The sequence below is a fragment of the Atractosteus spatula genome, chromosome 19 (assembly GCF_055471065.1).
Source record: "Atractosteus spatula isolate fAtrSpa1 chromosome 19, fAtrSpa1.hap1, whole genome shotgun sequence".
In the NCBI taxonomy this organism is placed as follows: Eukaryota; Metazoa; Chordata; class Actinopteri; order Semionotiformes; family Lepisosteidae; genus Atractosteus; species Atractosteus spatula.
The window spans coordinates 7,313,588-7,334,796 of record NC_142724.1 but is presented as its reverse complement, the minus strand read 5'-3'; the positions used below and the strand labels follow the sequence as shown (position 1 = coordinate 7,334,796).

The 21,209-nt window shown below is 38.8% G+C and overlaps 1 protein-coding gene across 4 annotated transcripts in view; it reads right to left on the bottom strand.

The window, feature by feature from the left end:
* Window positions 1-21,209, bottom strand: part of sulf2b (sulfatase 2b) — a 119,769-nt gene that overhangs the window by 13,279 nt on the left and 85,281 nt on the right. For all 4 annotated transcript variants that reach the window (XM_088937404.1, XM_088937405.1, XM_088937403.1 and 1 more), the window contains 7 exons: window positions 18,788-19,021; window positions 14,562-14,801; window positions 11,038-11,189; window positions 9,234-9,403; window positions 4,171-4,321; window positions 3,252-3,427; window positions 1,262-1,390 (listed from right to left, as the gene is read on the bottom strand). In XM_088937404.1, coding sequence (XP_088793530.1) covers window positions 1,262-1,390; window positions 3,252-3,427; window positions 4,171-4,321; window positions 9,234-9,403; window positions 11,038-11,189; window positions 14,562-14,801; window positions 18,788-18,962 — 1,193 coding nt within the window. In that variant the 5' untranslated portion in view covers window positions 18,963-19,021. The remainder of the gene's footprint in view (window positions 1-1,261; window positions 1,391-3,251; window positions 3,428-4,170; window positions 4,322-9,233; window positions 9,404-11,037; window positions 11,190-14,561; window positions 14,802-18,787; window positions 19,022-21,209) is intronic.

The window sequence follows — 21,209 nt, the reverse complement described above, 5'->3', positions numbered from 1 at the left end:
CGGCCACTATGTATTTGGTAAGTGCCCCAGAGCTGTGAGGCAGCAGTGCAACACATCAAAACAGACAGAAATATAGGTGCTTATTTAACTACAGTAATTAAACATACTTAGTAAAGTAAGAAATTCTCACCACTTTTATCTTCAATGGCACAGCTCTATGTAATAGGTCTGCTAATGGAGAATAGTGTACTTCCCGTTTCTTTTCATTACTAAACTTAATATTTCTCCATTACTTTGTGATATAAAGTTAAAAAAAATCTGTAATTACTTTGTAGTTGATGGTTTTTATCAAAGACCCTCTTCTTCTCTTCTACAGTTCCCTTACACTAGCAAACAGCAGAAGAAGAGCAGCTCTCTAAGAGCAATTTCTACTGCGGGCCTCAGTGCCTCCTGACCCACAGCACTCCTTTGAAGCCCTGTGCACCGAAATAGAAATAACGCGTATTGATCACCCGTGCTATAGCAGCTTTTTTTCTCTCTCTGCTGGGTTTGAGCCTGCAGCCAGTAGAAGATCTGAGAAAGCAAACCGCACGAAATAAGTATCCTTTCCAGGAACTGACACTCCCTGACACCAGGAGTCAATTTCAAGGTGAGGGAAGACCACTCGTGCCTGATTACATACAGGGCAAACCAGAGACAGGGTCCAATCTACGAACTCTGTCTCTGCTCCCCTCTTTCTTGTCCCTCCAGCCCCAGGCAACGCAAACAATCCAGACAACCTCATAAGACCCTCCGACCATCAGCATTTCATATATTGATGTTGACACTTCCTAGAAAGACGGAGAGGAATTTTTTTAATAAAAGGGCTGCTTTACATTCGAAACCCAGCTGAGCTGAATTAATGGGCTGCACTGAAATATGAGTCATGGCAATACCATTCTGCAGTCAGATCTTTAATTCCAGGAGCCCCTTATTCTTGGCCTAGAAAAAAAAACTTAAAATTTTCATAGTCCTGCCATCTCTGTTTTTGACTGTTATGTTCACTGATCTGCAAATTTCTGTATCCTCGGCTTTCGTACCGTCTAGAGGCTATTCTGCATGACACATACTCTCCTTTCTTAAATCTATGGTTGACATAGATTTAAGTCTATGGTTGTCTATGGTTCACATTACTTAAATTACTTAAATCGTAATGCCGTCACAGGAAGAAATGAAGAGATTTCAAAGCTACATTGATTGCTTGTTGAATTTTACATAGCGCTGCAGTACAGGGACACCTGATGTTACCAATTTATAAATCCCACAATAAGGCTTCTAGTACCTGTTCACTGGCCTTTCCGTGTCTAGGAGCTTGAGAATAGACTTGCCATCCATGTCAGACGGAATGTCCAGACCAGCAATGTCCAGTATAGTGGGTGCCAGGTCGATGTTCAGAACAATATGTGGATTACTGGGAAAATGTGGGGATGAAAATAGTTATTAAATACATTTTAGATGGATTCTGGGAAAGTAAAAGTTCACCCTTAAACAAAGAACTGTGTCAAGAATATAGTCACAGCAGCTCTGTCGGGCTGGAGCTTAAATCAAGAAAAAAAAGCAGGAGGAAAGCTTTATTAAAAAAAAACAGTAGCCTCCATCTGCTGAGTGCTGTGAAGTACACGTCTGAGATGCAGAAAGAGAGAGAGGGAGATGGAGAGACATTTTGTAATGGACTGACACTTCAAAGTGTTGCAGCTGACGGATGTCTTCCACAGAACTGTGCTAGCTCAAGGGTAAGTGCACTGAAGTACCTGTAGGAGCCGAATGAGGAAAGAGCAACAAGGTCAACATGTAACATTATCACTGTGAGGTCACAGTATGGGGTCACCCTGCACATTGGCGGATAGCTGAGCCCATCATTTTTCTACTTAATAACTCGGCTGTGTAATGCTTTTCTCGTACAGGAGTATGTCTTAAATGGACTGAAAATAAACAGTGCAGTAGTAATGCACTGCAGAGAGATTGAATGCCTCACGTGAACCCATGATTAAATAGGACTGGTGGGAATAGAGTTTTTTTCCTTTTTGTACAAGGCCCAATTTTCTCCATTTCTAAGGGGCTTGCAGTGCCATTACTGTCCTTTGACACAGAAAGTATCAATGGGATATGGCGAGGTAATCAGACGAAAGGGAGAAGAAAACAGGCTTACAAGATTTGCAGAGATTACTCTGGCCATTTGCCAAGACCCTGGGGACAATATGGCAGATTCATCAAGGAGGGGATAATATGGCCAGGACACCAATCACACCCACTGGCTAGGGACTGCACTCTCTACGCGGGGGAAAAACGGAACAGCTCCCCGCTAATGAAATGCACCGAGGCAGCATCGTGACAACTGCAGCTTGAAGGGCGACTTTCACACAGAGAAGGGACCCGTTTAGCAGGAAAAATCAGCTTGTTTCTGCATGACAAAATACACCAGTGACGACTTGCACATCAACTTGCTCTTCCAGGCAACAAACATTTACTCATGGAGGAACCCACTATCTAAATGGTGTTAAATAATCCAAATCTGGCTTGCCAGGTTCAAGATGCAGTATACTATACTGACTGGAATCTGTCTTTTAACTCAGTGTTATTCCCTGTTGGACATCAAGGAAAGAGAGCCAAATCAACCGGACTAGATGTCCACTTTCGGCCCCTGGAGTCAGAGTTTATGCATTCATTTCACTGTTAAATTTAATGTAAAAATCATTAAAAGCTAAAACGTAGCCAACTGCCAGAAATGAATAAGCATTGCACTTAGCAGAAATGCTGATGAGGATGTTCTTAGGTTAACTAAAAATAGACCTACAGAACTGCTACATTTTCCACTAATCCAACTTGTAATGTAGGAAATCACACAGGGTCGTGACATGCTGTACAATCTGTGTTTACAGGATTTCATCTAATGCACTGTTTCCACATGTCGGCCTAAATGCCTGATAAGCATACTGTACGTGCAGAGGTTCTCAAAGAGAGGGCTAGGACAATCTGAGAAAATGGCTGTGGTCAGGAACAGGGACCTATAATGAATAATGTTCCTACAAATTCAACTATGTTGAAAATAGATAACGTTCATAGAGTGGTGTAACAGGAAAAGTTTAGCCCTTGCAATACGTCAGACTGGCTGAATAACAAATAACAGACTGGATAAAGGAGAGTAAGCAGGAAACTTAGAAGCAGCATGTCCTGTTTCAACTACAGTCAAAGATTACTACAGAATCTTTAAGGTGTGTGTCCTTCCCTCAAGGAAATCGTCTAAAAATATACAGGAAATTAGATGAACTTACATTGTAGCTCCCTCCAAATTGGGTCCCCGTATGTAAAATGGCACCCGGATGTCAAACTCGTATGGCATGGATTTGCCCTTGACCAGCCCGAACTGCCCGATGTGATACCCGTGGTCAGCGGTGTAAATTACGTAGGTGTTCTCCAGTTCACCTGTCTCGACCAGCATGTTGTAGACCTGTGGAAAAACAAAGGAGTTACTGTACCAACCCGGCACAGCGTACAACAACACACAACTCATCTTCGTGTCCTGCTAAGTTCTGGGTCATGAAGACAGTTTCAGATCTTCCCATGTATTTGCTCCCTTTAACCGGAGCAAAATAACACATTGTACAAGGAATCATCTGTATACTTGGGAGCCCGAAACTGTGCTCACCTCCACTCAGCACGGGTAAGAGAGAGTTATTAAACCCAATGGCAATTCATCCTTGTTCTCACTGACGTGTGTTGGCTATACCAAACCAGCCATAACAAGAGGTAAGGCGTGTGGTTCTGTGTTTCAAACAAGGCACAGTGGGATTACAGCTTTATACAGTGTATTGTTGGTGCATTTCAACAGATGCAAGACCAGAAAAAAAATTTTCTAGAAGAAAATATTCCAGGTCCAATAAACAGAGAGCAAGGAGTATGGTTATTTAAACAGAACGAATGCGGGAAATGGTGAAGAAATATAAATCCCTCTTTTTTGCTCTGTTTGTTGCATATGTTTAATCTTTCTAAAGCATGTCTTGCCAGCTAGAACTTAATTGAATCGGACCTTCGCTCCCCAGAGTGAAGCCATGCACTTCGCGAATCTTTCAGCCCGACTGGCAGCCTCCGCTGCCTCGATGCCAGCAGACGACAAAAAAACGCACACCGTGGGGAAGAGCACAGCCCAGGTAGGGAGTCCGCTCAGCCAGAGCACAGGAAACCAGCGCTCACCCTCTCCACTGAATCGTCCACCGACAGCAGCGTCTGCAGCCGCTTCCTCTGGAGCATGTTGGTGAACTCCATGTGGATGGGCTTCATGGGGCCAGTGTACCTCATGATCCAGTGCTTGTCGGGGTTGGGGGCGTAGTTGTAGCTTGGCGTGCTGGCACAGCAATTACAAAACAAAAAACAATTAAAAGCAACAAGAAAAAAGCTTCTGGATGAGACTGGGAAACAAATGGAAATTCAAGAGCTGTTTGACCCTGCATATTTGTTGGCATGCTGTACTGGTACTATATTACAACCTTTGGTACCCAAATTAAAAAGGTAATAGACTTTTTTCCTGAAAAATGTCTAAAATGTCTAAAAAAGTCCCGCAAATACAGTATATAATGTATATGTTGGAGAAACTCTTCATCATAATTTCATAGGATGTGGAGCAAATATGCATGTGATCTGAATACAATGATGTGTAAATAAACTCTGATTCACACCATTTAGATATAAAATTTACTGTCAACACAGAAAATATAACTTTAGGGACAACAGTTTGAGAGTGATATGTGTGTACCTTGACATTCAAAGCTTGTTTTAAGAAAAACACTTGTATATATCTTTTCATAATTTACACTTCATGTCCAATGTTCTATCCATGCTACCTAACACTGAAAGACTCACAGCCCCTTGTGTAATGGATAGTTACATCATGATTCTGTTAATATAAAACCAGTGAGTTCATTACTGCATGTGAATAGCTTATTAACGGCAGAAAAGTAAACTCAGGATACACTGCACAAAATTAAATGACCTTATGTCCATCCTTTCCATCCTTCTGAGGTTTGTGAGTCCAATTTGTGAGTAAATCAACGATATATTTACTTTAATATGATTCACTGCTGCCAGAATGAATATAATGAAATACAATTAAGTCCCATCCCTCTACATGATGTGAGTACAAAAACAGCCATGGGCAGCAAAACAGCACCTGAATATTATCCAGAAGCCATTATTGTTCAGATACACTGTAAATATCCTTGAGTTTGGACTAAAAACTGAAATGATCTGATCAATGCTGCAGCCAACACTTTGGGTTCCTGTAGTTTGTATAGTTGCCGTGTAGTGTTGTAACAATCACTTGGATAATATTTCAAAATGCTCCAGCCATTCACATGACATGTGCTGCATGAATATGATAAGTGACTGTGAACCATGACATTTATTAGTTCACAATCCATTTACCCCCTTCTGTATTCCCTGCTCATCCAAATGAACCCTCAAGTCACACATAACTGCAGGTGGCGGGATCACACAGTCACAGAAGGTGCGTCTGAGTGAATTATTGCTGGCAAAAACTTCAAACCAAACAACATGTTTTTTTTAGCAGTTCGGCCCTATTGCAAAATCAAACCGTAGATTATCAATAAACCACATAAAGAAGAGATGGAATGAAGAGAACCACTCAGAAAAAGGGATGATGACAGAGCATTAAATACAAGTCCACATTCCCATTTCAAGCAAGCAGGCCATTAACATTCAACCAAGCACAAAAAACATCTGGCTGTGGCCTGTATTCATTTGTATTCATTCCCTGGAGGGATGTTCTCTGTAATATTAACTCAAATCCCTGATGGCTTCTTCTCAGGTGACAGAAGGCATAAATGACGCCCCTTCAATTGTAGTACTCCACAGCAGCCACAGGAGGCCACCGCATCTAAACCATTTTAATAGATCCAAAAGGCGATTAAGGATCAGTGAACTGTATTTATTGCTATTCTTCACCGCTTTAAAACCCTTTTTAACATGCTCCAAACTTTACCCCACCGGTAGACATTAGCGCTCAAGAGAGCTTTCTTGGCAGAGCCCAAGGCCCCAGCAGTTAAATCTTGCCTCCTCCCTGCTGTCTTCTCTTTATTACCCAATGCATAATCCTTTCAGACTAAACAGATTCTTCCACAAGCTTCCAGCTGCTAAACATGGGGTAAGTGATCTTTAGTAAATGGAGAAAAGACTGATTGCTGATGAAATCTGTGATTGTCCAGTGACCTGGACAATCATATTTTTTCTCAGAATCCGAAAGGTGAGGACACATACTGTAGTGCAGCAATCATAGCAGAGATGGGGAAATGGAGGGAAAGGGTGAGGAAATAGAAGAAAAGAGCAGGGGTGAGAAGGGCAGAGCGATAAAAAGTGAAAAACAGAGCAAAGGAAGGCAGAGGAACTAAGAATGATTCTTTTCATCCTAGTTAAACAAAGAACAGAGTGATCACTGTCGCCAGTTTTAGATGGCTAAAAAGGAAAATATATGACACCTTTAGAAAGGTAATAAACATAGTACTGAACTCATAAAGCAATTAAAAAAGAAAACACCAGCAGCACTAAAGAAACACATTAGAGCAAACTCAGAAGAGTCTTTAGATGAAGCATTTGTAATGCTAAATGTCTTTTCCAATTACTGAAAAACCCAAACAGCCTTTTCTTACTGCTTCATTCTCAAGTGGTCTGCTTTCGTGGTGCCATTAGCTGGGAACATTGCATTACTAAAGCAATCAAAATGTGCTATACTTTTTCAAATGGGAATTAAAAGCATTATTTGTGGTATCCTTAGGAATCGCAGGCCTAAAAATTAATTTTGCACGGTCCCAAGCCCAGTGTTTTGTTTTTGTCAATGCATGAACATTCTTAAAGTTTAATTTTAAATTAAACAGCTGGTCTGTAAAGCAACTCCCAAAGGGTCAATGGATTATTGCTTGCAAAGCTTTTGTACAAGCTCTTTCTAAAAGATGGTTTCAACTTACAGGATGTTCTACAGCACATCAAACAATGAACAAATACTGAGCTCATGGAAGACACAGAAAGAGAATGGAATGGATATTTTGTTAACACAGATCACTTAAAATTAGCAATACAATATTAAAGTGATATGTCTGTTTTGTTGGCTGGAAGGCTATATAAGCGGCATGCCCATGTGCTTCACGTCTCCCTCTTGTACGGCTGATGCCCTGTGTCTTACTGTGTTTCTCTTCATATGACTATTCAGAACTGGGAGAGGAGACAAGGGCATGGAGAAGGACTGTAGCAAACGTGGTGAAACAAAATGTGTGGGGAACATTTTACTGCGAGGACATACTGAGTTAGGGAGCAAAAAGATACAAGCTCTTAGAAGCTTTCAGTTATTGTAACACTCCATCTGATTCAGTGCGTTGGCGCACCTTGACAGAATTTAATGTCATGGAAATCTCTCCAACTCATTATGAATCTGAGCTAAAGGTACTGTATATGTCATTCATAATTGTATTTAAAACATACCGTACAAAGGAAGCACCCTAAACTTGTTGTGAAGGAAAATGTACACTTATTTAGACTGCAACTGGTTATTGATATGAGCTAAAGGTACTACTGTATATACAGCATTCATAATTATGTTAAAACTACACTGTACAAACATAGCACGCTAAACCTGATGTAAAGAAAAATGTACGGTAATATAGAGTGTGCTGAACTACAGCACAGAATATCTACACTTACAGAATGCAAGTGTGATTCTTTATAGCCTATCAATTCCAATGCAGAAGACATACACAGAAAAGTAAAACAAAACTTAAAAAAAATTAATTAGCCTGACCTTTACAAGGCATTGAAAGAGGATTTTAGTACAAGAGTCTGTGCACTGGTTAAAATGTTGTTCCTATCATTTTTCTGGATAAGCTAAAATGCTGTTAGGCCGCAGCAAGAACCTTGGTCTCACCCGAGCCATTCCAGAATTAGATAAGAATGTTGTCCACATGGTTTGGAATAGTGCTGCCCAGTGAGAGATATTTTGCCTGGGGGCTTTCAAGACTGATCCCAGCTGGTGAGCAATTAGGAGTAGGCAGCAGTTAAAAGTCAGCTGACACTGGGAATGAAAGTTCTGACTTGCCCTTCCTTTGCCAAATGGCTCACGAACAGAGGGAGAGAATGAGAGGCTGTGAGACTGTGCATTAACATGGTGTTAAAGCCTGACTTAGAGCTCCTATTGAAGAACAGAGGAATTCTGTCTGCAGCTGTGGGAAAAAAAAGAGTTTTAGCAAAAAGAAAAGCCACCTCCTCCATTTGCCAGGAAAGCTTTCCATACAGCTAACCAATTTCTGCGGTATCACAAACTGCCGCTCTGCTGCATCTCGGCCAAAAGGAGTTCATGAATTTCTCACAAGGGTGAACTTGGGGTAAAAATAAGGCAGCACAGAGTTTTTTTTCCTAAAGCACTCAGGTTATAAAAGCTGAATTATTATATCCATTGTGCCGTTAAAAGTACTACATCATCTGCGCAAATTACACCAATTCCACTGTTTACCACCGTTATGGGCTGTTTAAGTTCTGTAGCACTCTTTCCCTTGTGAATTTAACCCTCATGTCACTGCGAAGGACAAATCCTGCAGACCTCTCTGGGCAAGACTCAGGGCTGTTCTTCTCTCACAAGGAAATACCTGTCATCCAGTAGACAGCTAGCTTTCCTTTCCTGTGCAAAAGGGGGCAGATTCCTTCATTTGATTTTTCTGATTTTCAAACTAAGGTTAAAGGACTTCTGATTTTGAAAATGTTCGCTGAAGAGAGTCGGGAGCACAGGAGTACAAAAGGAGTACAGAGGCTGCGTGGAAGGCACTACAGAACAGGCTGCTTTTTCCCTTCATGAAGGTCTTTGCTCAAAGCCTTGAAGGGGATCATGCAGACTTCACTCGGACTGCTGGTTTGTTTAGAAAATGTCAAGTAACGCGTCACCCCGACAACGGCATCTTTCAATGTGAGCTCAAGTCAGGCGATGTTGTGCCAAGCAAATGTTTTCCTCCTTCCAGAAAAAGAGCACTCATTTTTTGAAAAAAACATTTCGCCTCATTTAAAAAAAAAGGTTTCAAAACAAATATTTCCATATACTGTTCATCTACTGCCGCTTTGAAGCGATCTGTGATCACTGTTCCAATACACTATTGAGGATATTATGAAGATCAGATTTTAAATAACAACCTCAAAGGTCCAATTAACTAAAAAAGCATTGAATAAAAAGAACAGTTTTTGGGAGGGGAAAATGTATGCAGACTTACATGTGCTGGGAGGCGTTGGGGAAGGCATTGGAGAACTGGGGAGCAGAGTCCTCCGGCCCATGGGGGGCAGCGTGACTTAGCACCATGAGCACAGGGCGGTGGGGGTACAGCTTCTTGGACATGCGGAAGTAGCTGATACTGTCGTTAGTGATGAGGTCAGTCAGGTAATCCTGAAGAGCATAAAAAATAATAACAAAAAAAACAATAACCAAGTGCTTAGCATTTGCTGCAGTAAAATAAAAAAAAAAACTTTTCTAGTTGCATCATTCTGTCAGCTTAAAAATCTTTTCTTGGTGTGTTTCATGATTAATTACCCCCAAAGCACCAACAGCACATAAAAAACAAGGAAGCCCCCATCTGTATTTGCCCTCTGCATTGATGAAAAATGCAGATTTAGCAAAGAAATCAAAATGTAAAATACTACTGTAACTACTAACAAGTTTTAAAAAAATATTTTAAAATATTCTTTTAATATCCCTCATGTGTTTGGTTGAGCTTTCTAGTTATTTTTTCGATTGTTTTATGTTATCATAATCTCAGTAGCATGAAATTGAACTTTTATAACTACAAAATGGAGTTCAACATCTCTTCAACATCTTTGAATGAGACAAATCTTCCCAATAATAATTCCATTAAGGTAGGGAAATCAATCTTTCCATGACCATGTTGGAAACATTTACAAGCAATATTTTGCTTTGGAGACCCCTCTATCCACCAGGGGCATTTTTTCCACTGCCCAGGTCTTGCAACAGTTGGCAAACAGCACAGGAGTAAAAATTGGTGCCAGGTGTTGCTGATTTCTTCTGGCTCAGTGTGAAAATAAAACTCCAGGCTCTGAAATGGAGAGTGCAAAACGTTTTGTGGAGAGAAACAAAAAAAAGAAAAAAACTCAAGGACCCTAAAAAGCCTGAGTTTTGGCTGGGTTTGACACAGCTGTGTCTCTGACCTGCAGGAACACCCCCCATGTCGTCTGCTGGAGAATTAGGGTTTTCTGAATGGTTCCAAAGTGCTGCTTTAACACGCCAAGCCTCATTCAATATCAGCAGCTGGTGAATGAAATTGCTAATTTTAATTTTAAAAATGTGAATATCACACTAATGGAGTATTTTAAGGGAGAGATGTGATGTAGGCTTTAGATTGGTATCCAACATGTTCCTGCCTGTTGCAGGATTGGGTTCTGCTCCAATTAATTTCAATTAAAACATTTCAAGTAATGATTCTTACCAGTATTATAAACACTGCATTGGAATGTTCTGAATTGGGAATGCTAGCGCTGTAGATCTCTAGTGAGCAGGTTCGTCATGAAGGATGGTACAGTTAGCCTCCACTGCAACCTTATGATTTCTTTTCCTGAATAAGACTAATGTCCCATCATAGCTGAGTCACCCCCCCCCTCCCCCAAAGCCCCAAACTCATTTTACCACACCTTGTGAGTCATTCAGGCAGAAAAGATTAAGTTGCACTGGCTGGGGAAAAACACCATGTTGCTTAGTTCCCACTGAATGCCATATATAAAGAACATTTGAGTGTACTGTATCCACAATTAAAAAAATAAATGTTAGAGAACCACCCTAAAATTCACAGATGTGTAATAAAAGCGGAGAGTAATAGTGTTCCTCTACATGTATTGAACATACAAAGTAATACGGCTTAAAAGTTTCTCCAATTTCATTTACTTGAGATATACAAATATATATTGTCATATACAGTATGTGCATAAATGTGTAATAAGCTAAAAAAAGAATATTTGTGGAGTGGATTCAATTAAAAAAATAATTTAATAAAGAGAATGACACCATGATACCTTGGGGTACTGGAATCCATGTTTCTCCCGGACGCCATTTCTGCTGAGGGTATAGTTGTAGAACCGGGAGTTCTTCACCAAACCCACCCACTCCTTCCAACCCGGTGGGACGTAGGACCCATTGTACTCATTGAGGTACTTCCCAAAAAAAGCTAAGAGCACAGACAGGAAACAAAATGTTGTTTATCCCACAAAAAATAGTACTTCCTCTCCAGCAGAAACACTAGAATACACAGCATACGCAAGCACAGAAGTAAAAATTACATCCAAGCATCCTTGTGCTAGCAGAAAATGTTAAACGTTAAAAAACAGGTTCAGGTCCTAAATTTTGAGTGAGCTTTTGCGCTAACATATTTTTTTAAACTCAACAAGTGGAGCCCGTTTCACAAGAGTGATTTTAGTCAAAAATGTTTTGCGACTGGTACTTAACGAGGAACAGAAGCATGACATTTTTTTCGCTTGTACAGAAGAGGCTTCAAGTGTTGTTAGAAAGCTGTTTCCAAGATGTGTCTTGTGCTTCATTGCCTTTACAGATGTCGGAATATTACCCTGCATGTAACGCTTTGTTGTGATCAATGAAGAAAAACTCAAACAAGCCCGATAACTTGTCATTTCACTCTCGAGAGAACTGTTGGAACACGTAGCAAAAAACCAAAAGAGAAACGTAGAGTTTTATTATTAATTTAACTTAAACAGCCGTTTCATAGACTGTCTATGGTAAGTATACACATTAGATTTTTGTGCAAAGCCATTTTGCATTACATAGTTTAATAGTTTTAATAGTCTAATGGAGAAATAATTCAGTTCTAGAAGATGAGATAATGAATAGTATAATGTTTTTTTTTATTATTTTTTTATCTCTGTAAGGAGCTTTCAGTAGGACTTTTGTAGGAGAAAAAAAAACTGAGTAGAAAACCAAGATTCTTTTTTCAAAAAAAGAATGTAATGTCTGATGCTCCAGACAAATCACACAACAGACACAGGTCAGTGCAGAGGCCATGCTAAATTACTTTTAAATGACTGTGCTCTTTTCTGTTTTGTTCTGTATATTACTTAAATGGAGGAAGTGTGGGCTAATGGCTTGGGATTATGGTTTAGAACTGGAGGACTGCAGTTCTTACAGAAATGAATCCAAACAAGCTTTTTGCTGTAACATTTAAGATACTGAACTATCACTTGTTTACACTTACAGTTATCATTAAGAATTCATATCAGGTCCCACATGATTTATCTGGATTAGATTTTCTTTAAGTGTTTACCTCATAAAACAAGCTTGGAAGACTAGACTGTCAAAGCAATGGATATGAACAAAAGTATTACTTAAATTACTTCTCAGATTACGTCCAACTACATAAGCATAAATGAATATTGAAGGCATTCTGTAAAAATATTTATTTTGGGGAACATTCTGAATTATTAATTAGCCATTAATTTTAAATGTGCAACTATATATTCGTCTCTTAAAATTTACAAGAGACATAGGAAAAATTATTTTTTTACTTGTTATTCTGTGATTTGTAACAGCCCATTTAACATACCTTTCATGAGAAGTTAAAGCCATAGCTAATAAAATTAAAAATCCACTTGATTCAGGAAAGCAACCAGGATTATCTTCTGCGCAAGGGTCAACGAAACACTTTACTTTGCTTCTGGATACCAAGCAAACTCTATAAAATACTGCAGACTGTGTTTAAAATGTGGAATTCACAGAGAAATGAGAAAGTAAATGGCCTCTGCAAACGATCGAAAACCTTCATAAAATCAATAGCCTTCGCCCTTTTCGTTTTCATTGACATCCGGCAGAATATCTTGGAAACAGTTCACAAAGACAAATATGCTTTCTATTTGTTTTTCTGCTTGTGGAGGGTAGAAGGTGTAAAATGATCTGGGAGCTTGCATTTTGTGCAGATATTCTCTTAAAAGTGTTGCATTTAGATACTGTTTATGCAATTCTTACAGTAGGGTACTTTTTCTCTCTGTCTCTTTGGTACATTATATAAATTACAGCACAAAATCCAATTCTTGGCATTACCTTTTTACATACATTATGTACAACTACTATTCAAAAGACTGTCCCACTAATTGCTTAAGCAAGCAATTTAACTTCAGTGCACTATTTAAGCTTAAAAATTCTGTTATTGTTATTTAGAAATGCAATATTTTGCTTTTACATTTATTTCATGCAATTCCTTGTTCTTTGTCATTTCAGGGGAAAAGTTATGGGCAAGCATACATTTATTATAAGGCGAAATACTTATTTTTATGACTTGAAGGCATTTGACTGAAATGAAAAAACTGAAAACATTGTGTGAAGTTGGCACCTTTACTTGACATTTCTAACCATCTACTTTCTCCAAAGGCCAAGACAACTGAATGCAAAAGCACTGATCTGGAAGTATTACTAGTTTGAGTAAATGCATATAAAATAAGTAAAAGAAGAGTGAAATAATGTTTCAATAAACTCTCGGGTTTTGGATTTAATTATGATATAGAATATTATTTACAAAATGAAACCAGTTAACCTTCTGAATAAAAAAAGATTTTTTTTCTTAAGGGAATTACTTCAGTGCAGTATCGAATACTCCACTGAACACTTCCTGAGGAACAAACCTTTTGGGGAACAATGAATTAAAGCAGATTCTGACAGTTTCAGAAAGTTAAACAAGAGAAAAATGGCCTTTTGGAAATGCTCAAAAAAAGCATTTATCACTTGCTGTTCCATTAAAATACAGGGATAAGCTCAGATAGTATAAATACATTTCTCTTTGCTTCCATATCTATCTCTGCTGCGGAAACCACTCACTGTGAACACAGAACACAGGATATTACAGGATTCAAAAGCCCAGCACAATAAGGACTGTGCTGAGCCAGCGACTGTACACTGAAGCTCCCCCACCTCTGGGGTGCAGCACAGGAGTCAATTTCACACCGTTCAAAGTTTCAAATGCGCTCTACCAACAACACCCAATAACATTATGTGCACATCTATTAACGCTCAATAATCACAGATAAGGTCATTTGGGAATCAAAATCCTAAGACATGAGCACTGCTTAATTAAAGAAATAAATTACCGACTGCAGTGGAGCAGAAAAGTTAAGGTAGGGATGTTTCAAACAGAAGGTGACTATCCTCAGTGCTAAACAACTAACAGAAACCAGAGTTACAGTATCTAAGACAGAAGGCCTGACATTAGCTAATTGTAAGAATTATCATTAACATCAGGTGTACAAAAAACTTCATATTCAGACCATACAGACATTTGATTTATTTTTGCCAACATAACACATAAGACAGCACCAACGCCCTTTAACACCTCTGTCTTTGCTCTGGCTAGTCAAGCAACAGGTCACTGTGACTTTTTCTCCTTCTTATCTCAAACATCGGGCCCTTCACGTTTTCTCTACCACCAAAATCACGACAGCGATCTCAAAATTCGGTCATCGTTGAGATTTTACTCCACTAAAATCAAATAAGAAGCTTTGCCTCTTATGGGCTTTACACTTTCTCCACGGGTAGGGCGCACCTGTGCGGTAGCCGGTGTTGTTGAGGTATACGGCGAAGGTGTGGGGCTCATGCTGGGCCTGCCAGGATGGCGAGGAGCAGTTCTCATTGTTGGTGTAGGTGTTGTGGTTGTGGACGTACTTCCCCGTCAGCATGGAGGACCGTGACGGGCAGCACATGGGCGTGGTGACGAAGGCGTTGGAGAAGTGAATGCCGCCTTGTTCCATGATCCGCCGCGTCTTGTTCATGGCCTGCATGGAGCCTGGAGACACAGAGACACACTTTTGAGAAAAGAACATCCTTAAGATTGAGTGGGTAAGGACTGGTGAGGTAAAAAAGATCAAGCAAAGTACATTTCACACATTTAATATCACTCTTTTTTTCCAAAGCAAAGGGTTGCGCCAAATTAGGGCAGATGGCACAGGTCACTCTTGTACTGAAGACCAGCTGTGCCAAAGTATACTTAAAAACACAACTTGAAACTTTAGACTGGAACAGACGTTAAGATTCCACATTGCTAATATTAACCGAAATGGAGATCCATAAAGATAAGATGGATAGATAAGATCACTTTATTGGCCATATACAATTTCTTGTATTAGAAATTTGTCTTTTCACATAACTTGCTCTCCATGAGACACACAGACAGGGAGAATAATAAAATAGGGCACACCAGGTCAAGTGGTTAGTGATCTGGTATTTTATAAAGAGAAGATGAATTTCTGCAGGATGCAAATGAATGTAGTCTAGCAATACAGTCTTGTAAGCTGCATAAAAGCTCATTTTGCAAGGATCTATAAAAAGGTATGAACATGGATATTGTACCAATCTAAACATCCATTTCACGAAATACACCAAATTTCACCAAAGCTTTCCACTTAGTTGAGGACAAGTTGCTGGAACTATCAACCATCCAACATGTTATGGAGAAAGCAATATGCAAAGTAAAACCTGTGAAAACAACATTTTCAGACCTCCGTTGGATTAATGCACCATTTTAAGACAAAAAAAGATATAAATAATTATATCATGAAAATCATTATGGTCGGTTTAATGCATTACAAAATATACAGTAACATTCTCTTCTGTCTGTAGCTCATACCTTTTCTACCTCCAGATTACTATGTCATTTTGTGTCTTGATATTGGATTTTTTAACCCAGGTTATTCTCAATCTTTCAGTGCCTGAAAACTCAGGAAACCGTTTTTTTTCCATTTCATCAGTGAAAACGCCTCCAGCCTGCTGGGGACAGTGCTGTTTAATATGCCATCCCATACAGTTTCACAGAACAAAGACAAACTTAATAACAAGAGGGAGGAAGGCATTCTGAAATTTACTGCTGCAGATAGCGTGCTACACTTGACCTTTTCCAGCTTCCCTGCAGTGCATGTGTTGAAATCATGACAAAGGTCAAAAGTGTGCTTACTTTTAAAATAGATGTTCACAGCACACTCAAGCCAATTAAATGCCAAAAAGATGTTTTTTTACACATACGTCCATTTGAAATTCAATCTCCAGTAATCAGAATTTGTGTGGGTGTAAACAAGGCATGTTGAATATATTGCAGATTTTATCTCATACTATATGATAATTGTCTGAACTCACAGACATGGTGAGAAAAGTGCAGGATCATATACATATTTTGAAATCAAGGACCAGTCCTGACAGACCAAATTCTTCCAAACAAAGCACTTTAAAATACATTTTGTGATGAGATTTTATGTTATATACATAAATATGCTTTTTACAAATATTGTTGAATATGGCATTATTCTGTTAATACCTCACTACCTATCTTACTACTTTTGCTTTGGTATTTTCTACAGATGGGAGAACATAATTGTAAAACTCCAGCATTGGAATGCCAATTCACAGTAAAAATAATTGTAAGTGTCTATGCAACTATTATGTAGCTAGTAAAAATATTTTCAAGGATATTTATACATTAGCTTTACTGTGAGTATAAAATCAGCTCATGTATTACAAAATCCTTCCTAAACAAAACAGAGATAAAGCTCAACAAAATCAGATTGAATATGTGATTACAATTACAGGGCACAATGCTGTCTCAAAAAAGGTCAGCCCAGATTTGAAATCAGAAAAACAAAACAACAAAAACGGCTCACAATTGCATAATTTCACCCTAAATGTGCTGCCAATTCCCAACTATTTCTGTGACGCCCTTTCGCTGTCTGGTGGTTAAGGAAAACAGATGCTTGGCTATTAATTCATAGCCTTCAAGGGTTTATTCAGTGGTGATTGTTGAAGGACAAAATCCATCTGTCAAGTATGATAATGGTCCAACACTTCAGCATAATCAGTGCTCTAGAATACAGGCACACACATGGAAAATGTCAAGCTTAAGCGCTGATGTGCGGTTTTAACAGAACATGCTTGGAGCACAGGTGGAACCTGAATACCTAAAAGAGGCTGATGATGGTTTTGGGAAATACATTTTGGTGGTTCTGGTGGTGGAGAAGCATGTTCTGATGGGTGATACATGAATATTTTAAAGACACACAGACACGCCAGATTCTGTGTCAGAGAAGGTTGTGCCTGCTAATGAGTTGAATACTGTCCAACGCCATTTTAAATTTTCTCAGTAACTGTAGCTGTTTTTTTAAGTGGCTATCCATGCCAGTTTTATAAAGAGAAAAATGTGTAAGAACAGCTGCAATATTCTTTGTCTGATTCAATATATGTATATTAACAGCAGCAATTTTCTATGTTTAAGTTAATGTACGTTTTTCTGGGGCAAGGTAATATCTTAAAACTGTCAGCAACCACAAAAAGCAAACTCCTTTTCAGGGAAGCACAACCTTATTTCAGCATGTCATAAGCATGTCATTATTAACTGCTACTTTAAATGGAGGTTTAAATTAAAGATTCCATTTCCTCTGTGACTGTAATTGTCTCTTAACAGCTTGAAATCATTTGCTGCAACTAATGCCTGTAGAGATTTGCTATCTATATGATCTCTGTACTGTAGCTGTAAATAATCATTTTATGGATTTACTTAAGGCTCAGAAATTGCTGAAGATTTAACAAAAAATGCACATGGAAACAATTACACACTTATTAAAATAAATATGGTGTATTTATTTCATTATACAGTTGTTTGACATGCTACAGAATATGAATAGAGCTGTATTATTATTAACTTGATGCCATTATCTGTTAGTTACTGTACAAAATAATAACAGAATTGTAAAAAGATGCATTGTGCAAACAATGCATTTAGCAGAGTAGAATAACAAAAAGAGTAAAACATCTAATTATAGAATATATTATATTATATATATTATATATTATATTTTATATATATATTATAAAATATAGATTTTACTAAAAGCCCTACTTATGTCTTAGATAACCAGATAGTCCAAGGTTCACATTGCACAGTAAAGCAAGTCTTTAACACCATTAGTATGGCCAGAATCATGAATGCGGATTTTGCTGTTCTTTCCTGTAATCCACTTTGACAGAGAGTAGACTATAACTGTTTCATTGGCAGATTGTTTTGTCCCCTTGCAGCTCTGCAGTTAGCCAAAGTCCTTCACCTTCTGATTAGAGCTGCTGAACCTTGTCATAGAGATATCATCACGGCTACAGTTACTGACTTTCAAGGAAAAGAAATTCCCCAATAGTTCACAATGAAAAAACACAATAGTGAATAAACACAATAAAAAAAATAGTCTGGCAACAACACATTAGAAATATATATTGTTTTTTGTTTGTGATTTACAACAAATCTTTACAGGAAATTCTACCCATCCATTCTCTAACTGCGTCTTCCAATTCAGGGTTGCAGGGTAGCTGAACCATATCCCAGCAAGCAACAGGCACAAGGCAGGCTTCACTCTGGAGGGGATACCAGTCTATCGCAAGGCGCACACAGACTCAGCATGCATACACACACACTAGGGCCAACTTTCCCAGAAGCCAATTAGTCTACCAGTATGTTTTTGGACTGTGGGAGGAAATTGAGGTAACCAAAGGAATTCTGTGGTGAATATGGGGTGAACATACAAACTCCGCGGAGACAGCACCCCAGGAATTGGGCGCAGGGCCCAATAGCTGTGAGGCTGCAATGCTAACCACTGTGCCACTATCCCGCCCTTGACAGGAAATTATTTCGTTTAAGGCAATTTACAATCCTACGGCACCAGCAAAGTCCCATCTGCGGGTTTCAATGATGGTTACTTTATCAAGCATTTTTTTGGGGTCTGGCAGCTCTTCTGGACTCACCCAGTTCGACGTCCTGGTCATCTGTGAAAATGAGAATGATGTTCGGCCGGATATTGCGCCGGTCTCGTTGGAAACGGCCCTTCAGGCGTTGGTTGGACAGGAAAATGGAGCCATCGCCCAGAGATAGAGAGCCTAGCACGATGAGAAGCCCGATGGAGAGCCCGAGCAGTGCCATCTCTCCAGACTAACTCTCACTTTCAAGGCAGAAATTGCTCTTCCTTGCTCTTAGGTGTCCTGGAATACAGCAAACAACAACATGTTTAGTAAATCAACACCAAGAGTTGGTTTTCCATTTGATCGTGGGCTGTAGAAATAGCGTATACATTGAACCAAAATTAAGAAAAACATATTGAACATAAATTACTAATAAGAGTTTACAAATCATGTTTTTATGATATATTAGTTTATTATTATATCAGTATCTCTTATGAATATTTCTACCTATTATCGCCCTTGTTTTTATGGACATGACTTGATGCTTCATTGAAAACTCTTTACTAATTTGAGCCACATTTTTTGACAGTAAATCTGAGAACAGTCCATTAAGTCTGTGGGTTCCCAACTCTCTGTTGGTGTCTTTTATTCTGTAGTCCTAATTGCCATGTAAATATGAATTCAGTCTTTTATATAACTAGTTATTTGATGCACAATAAAACAATCAGAATTAGCAAGGTAAAAAAAAAATCACACGGATGCGGTTGTCACGCAAATCATTCAGCCTTAAGAAAATCTCTTCCATTCCTTATTGTTTTGAAAACAATAAAGTTGCATTAGATTTTTTTAAACTTAATTGATCATTTTACATTTTTATTGACAAGTGACAGAGCAATCACAGTATTTATGTTTCGGTAATCTTTAAGTCAAGCAGCCAGTCTATCAGGAATGCAGTGTGAGTGTAGGATCACACCTGGAGAGGGGCTGGAGAACACCTGAAACAAAAAGCATCTGCTCTGCTGTCCTATTACCTAGCAGTTGCCCAGCAACATCTTGCAGCATCATCACGGATAGCTAATTTGCATTCAAGCTATTTAAAATCTCAGCCTCGCATTTCACATCTGATGTTTACATTAATAAACCCCTTTAAGATCTTCTTGCCAAGGATGTGTTTTACTTCTCTCCATCATCCAAGAGCCTTTCGAGCCTCAGAGAGCACGACGGTGAGCAGCAGCCCTGGGTGAAGGTACAGTCTCCACATCAATTTCATTCCTGATTTCCTGATTCCTGATTTCATTCAGGTCCGGGCTGCGATCCTGATTAAACCACAGCGGCGATGGTGTCTCAAGGTGTTCCACAAAAATATTTTTTCAAATGCCTGTGCATTAATAACAATACTTCTGCTACTAATAGCAATAATAATGAGTACTGTATTTAAACAATCTATCAATAAGAAATGTCTTTTTTACTCTGTGTGTACTGTCCCATGAAAGACACTTGATACTACTGGTTAAAAAAAACCCAATACCAATGGGAATGCTCATGAGAATTATTATTGAAATGAAATGTTATTTAACTTCACATTTGTCAGCAAAAGTGAGGTCTGCTCTGACACACGTTTGCTATCCTGGCTGAGCTTGGCAGGTGCACCCCTACAGCAACAACGTAAGAGAAAGGCTTCATATAAATGAGACATTTAGAGCCTACCAATCATTTATTTGCCATTAATAATGCATTAGCCCTGTATCCGTCTCACTCCTGCATGTAACAATAAGCTCACAATAAAAATATGGGTAACTAGCAAGGTGCTAATGGAAGGAGATGGCTGTGCTTCACCCTAATGAGTTGCTTTAAGGGAAAGATACGAAGAGAGAAATGACAGACAAGTATATGTGGGAGTGAGTGCTGAAAGGATAGAAACTATGCCATTATATAAGATCACCGCTACAGCTTCTGAAGGCATAACAAAGATGGGTTTTGTTATGGACCTAAAGGAAAACAGATTTTACTAAAGCTTGTAACTGCTGTAAGATGCTTTTTAATTTTTTTTCTAGATGATACATTAGTGTTGGAGTGGTGTCTACAATGTTACAGGGGAACACCCAGCTTTAGATTTTGGATGAACAGAATTTGAAGATGGACATTGAGATGAAAAAAACATTTTTGTTTCTCATCCTTCAGGCTCAAGAGAACTGTCCTACTTTCTTTTTTTGTTAGAAGAAAGGGTATATGATCTAGAATGATGAAGGCCATTCTTCAAAAGCATCACACTTTTAAAAAAATGGTGATAAACTATCTCTGGATTTCATCTGCTGCAGCTTGAGAAACCTCTAATGCGTACCATTTTAAATCAGCCACCAGACTCATGAGAGCATTGAAGACTTGAAACTAATTGATACTTGGTTAAGCAAGCGTAAAAATCCATTTATTCATTCAGGTCAGGATGTAGTGTACATACTAACAAGGACCTGACTGAATGTGCTCATTC